Raw genomic sequence first — 2,178 nt, 5'->3', positions numbered from 1 at the left:
TAGCAGTAATTTTGTATTATGAAGTGACTGTAGGAATGTAAACAGTGTGCCAAATAAAACAGGCTATCAGGAGTCTGGCAAATGGAGACTCTGTAAGACAGATTAGAACTGTCCCTTCAGCTTACTAAAGCATAAATCTTTATAGGAGTAGAAGCAGCATCTTTCTCCCATGGAACTGGAGGTGGATTCGAACTACTTACCTTGTGGTATTAGCCCTAGCCAAAAAGGTAGCTACATGGAAGAATAGACTTAATGACAGTGAATTTGGTTTGGGGTTTGAAAAGAGTCTCATGATCTAACCTGATAATGCTGGCATACAATTCAGAGATTGTTTATGTCCAGATTTCTTTTATCTGCTAATAAAACAAAGAAATAGAATTTGGTTTTTTTTAAGCAAACGTTTTTTGTTTGTTTTTGTTTTTATCTCTTTGCAAGTATTGAAAATAACTAACAATTAAAAATGCAAAGGAACACTTCAATTCCTTTGGTCACCCTTTCCATTTCAACCCATGTGTCTAGACATTTCAACCCAATTAGCTGCCTACTAATGAATGTATGGAGTTATTAAACAAGCTAGCCTAAAATGTGAACTCTAACACAGAAATAATGAAACATAGTACTTCATGTATTTTTAAATGATAGCTTAGTCTTTTATTTCCCTAAAGTTTGCTTCCCTATTGCTTTTTTCAAGGCCTCTTTCACATCTTTGTTTCTGAGGCCATAGATCATGGGGTTCAGCATGGGGATCACCGTGGTGTAAAACACAGCTACCATTTTACCTTGCTCCACAGATTCCTCAGTGGGACGTCTCATGTGCATACAGAAGAGGGTCCCATAGAAGATGGTGACCACAGTGAGATGGGAGCCACATGTAGAAAAGGCTTTTTTCCTTCCCTCTGCAGAACGGCTTTTAAGGATCGCAACAAGGATAAACATGTAGGATGTCAGGATGATCAGGAGGGATTGGACATTACTGTAGCCAGCTACTATGTACATGGACAGCTCTTTGCTGTAAGTGTCAGAGCACGCCAGCTTGATAAGAGGGGGATCAGCACAGTAGAAATGGTTAATTTCATTAGCACCGCAGAAGGAAAGGTTATAGGTCCTCAGGGTTTCCATTATGCTTAGAAGGAAGCCATAGACATAGGGGATAATGACCAAACGGACACAGACACTCTTGGACATCTTGCTACTATAGAGCAGTGGGTTACAGATGGCCATGTACCGGTCATATGCCATGACAGCCAACATGCAGTGCTCTGTAAGGACCACAGCAATGACAACATAGCACTGCACCAAACACCCAGCATACGAGATGGTCTTCTTCTCCGATAAGAAGTTCTCTAGCATTTTCGGTGTGACATTGGTGGAGAAACACAGGTCTAACACGGACAAACTTGAGAGGAAGAAGTACATGGGAGTGTGAAGTCGAGAATCAATTCTGATTAAAACAATCATGCCCAGGTTTCCGACCACAGTGACGACGTAGACCACAAGGAACAGCACAAAGAAGACAACTCGCAGCTCTGGGCGGCTCGTTAGACCCAAAAGGATAAATTCAGTTACTTCAGTGTAGTTCCTTCTGGACATATCTTTGGTTTTGTTATCTAAGGAGAGAAATTAAAGTGTGTTTTCATTACAGAAACTTAGGTTAAATATTCAGCTGTGACTAAAAGGTCCAAGGGTTTTCTTTATGATATTCCAGTGACAGTCCCATAATTAGATCAAACAACATATAAGTAACATATAAGCATTTTTTCATAGAATAGTCTCATTAGGAGTGAATTTTGTAATCACTGCAATCACTTTGAAGACTGATGGCAAAATTATAAAGAAATCTCCAAATTTCAGAAAATGTACAATCTCTACATGACTGAATAAATCATTGTATAAATTTAGAAATGTTAATAACCCCTTTCTACACACTTTTGTGGATACATGTAGACAAAAATAGGTGTCAACATTTTTGAAGATTACCTAGATAAAGCTCTTCATTTTAAAATCTTGGAAATGGACTCTTATGTGGGTAAGGTGTTATATCCAGCCTCAACCCATCCCTGGAGATGGACCTTCAGTTCAAATTTCCTAGTTCAATGAGGTACTAAGTCAACAAAGAAGTGTATCTCACCAAGTCCTGTTTGTTAAATGGAACACAATACAGTACAAACATTTGTTTAT

The 2,178-nt window shown here is 38.7% G+C and overlaps 1 protein-coding gene across 1 annotated transcript; it reads right to left on the bottom strand.

Annotated features, from left to right (window-relative positions):
• Nucleotides 1-651: 651 nt before the first annotated feature.
• On the bottom strand, nt 652-1,593 carry LOC101662938 (olfactory receptor 1030-like). The gene has a single exon (XM_004714941.2). It carries the CDS (start codon nt 1,588-1,590, stop codon nt 652-654), a length of 939 nt encoding a protein of 312 aa, XP_004714998.1. The 5' UTR covers nt 1,591-1,593.
• Nucleotides 1,594-2,178: the final 585 nt, after the last annotated feature.

Source organism: Echinops telfairi, unplaced genomic scaffold (assembly GCF_000313985.2).
Source record: "Echinops telfairi isolate 266 unplaced genomic scaffold, ASM31398v2 ScPeMD7_7416;HRSCAF=8454, whole genome shotgun sequence".
Classification (NCBI taxonomy): Eukaryota; Metazoa; Chordata; class Mammalia; order Afrosoricida; family Tenrecidae; genus Echinops; species Echinops telfairi.
Note: the sequence above shows the minus strand (reverse complement) of the source record. Positions and strands in the feature narration are given on the sequence as shown.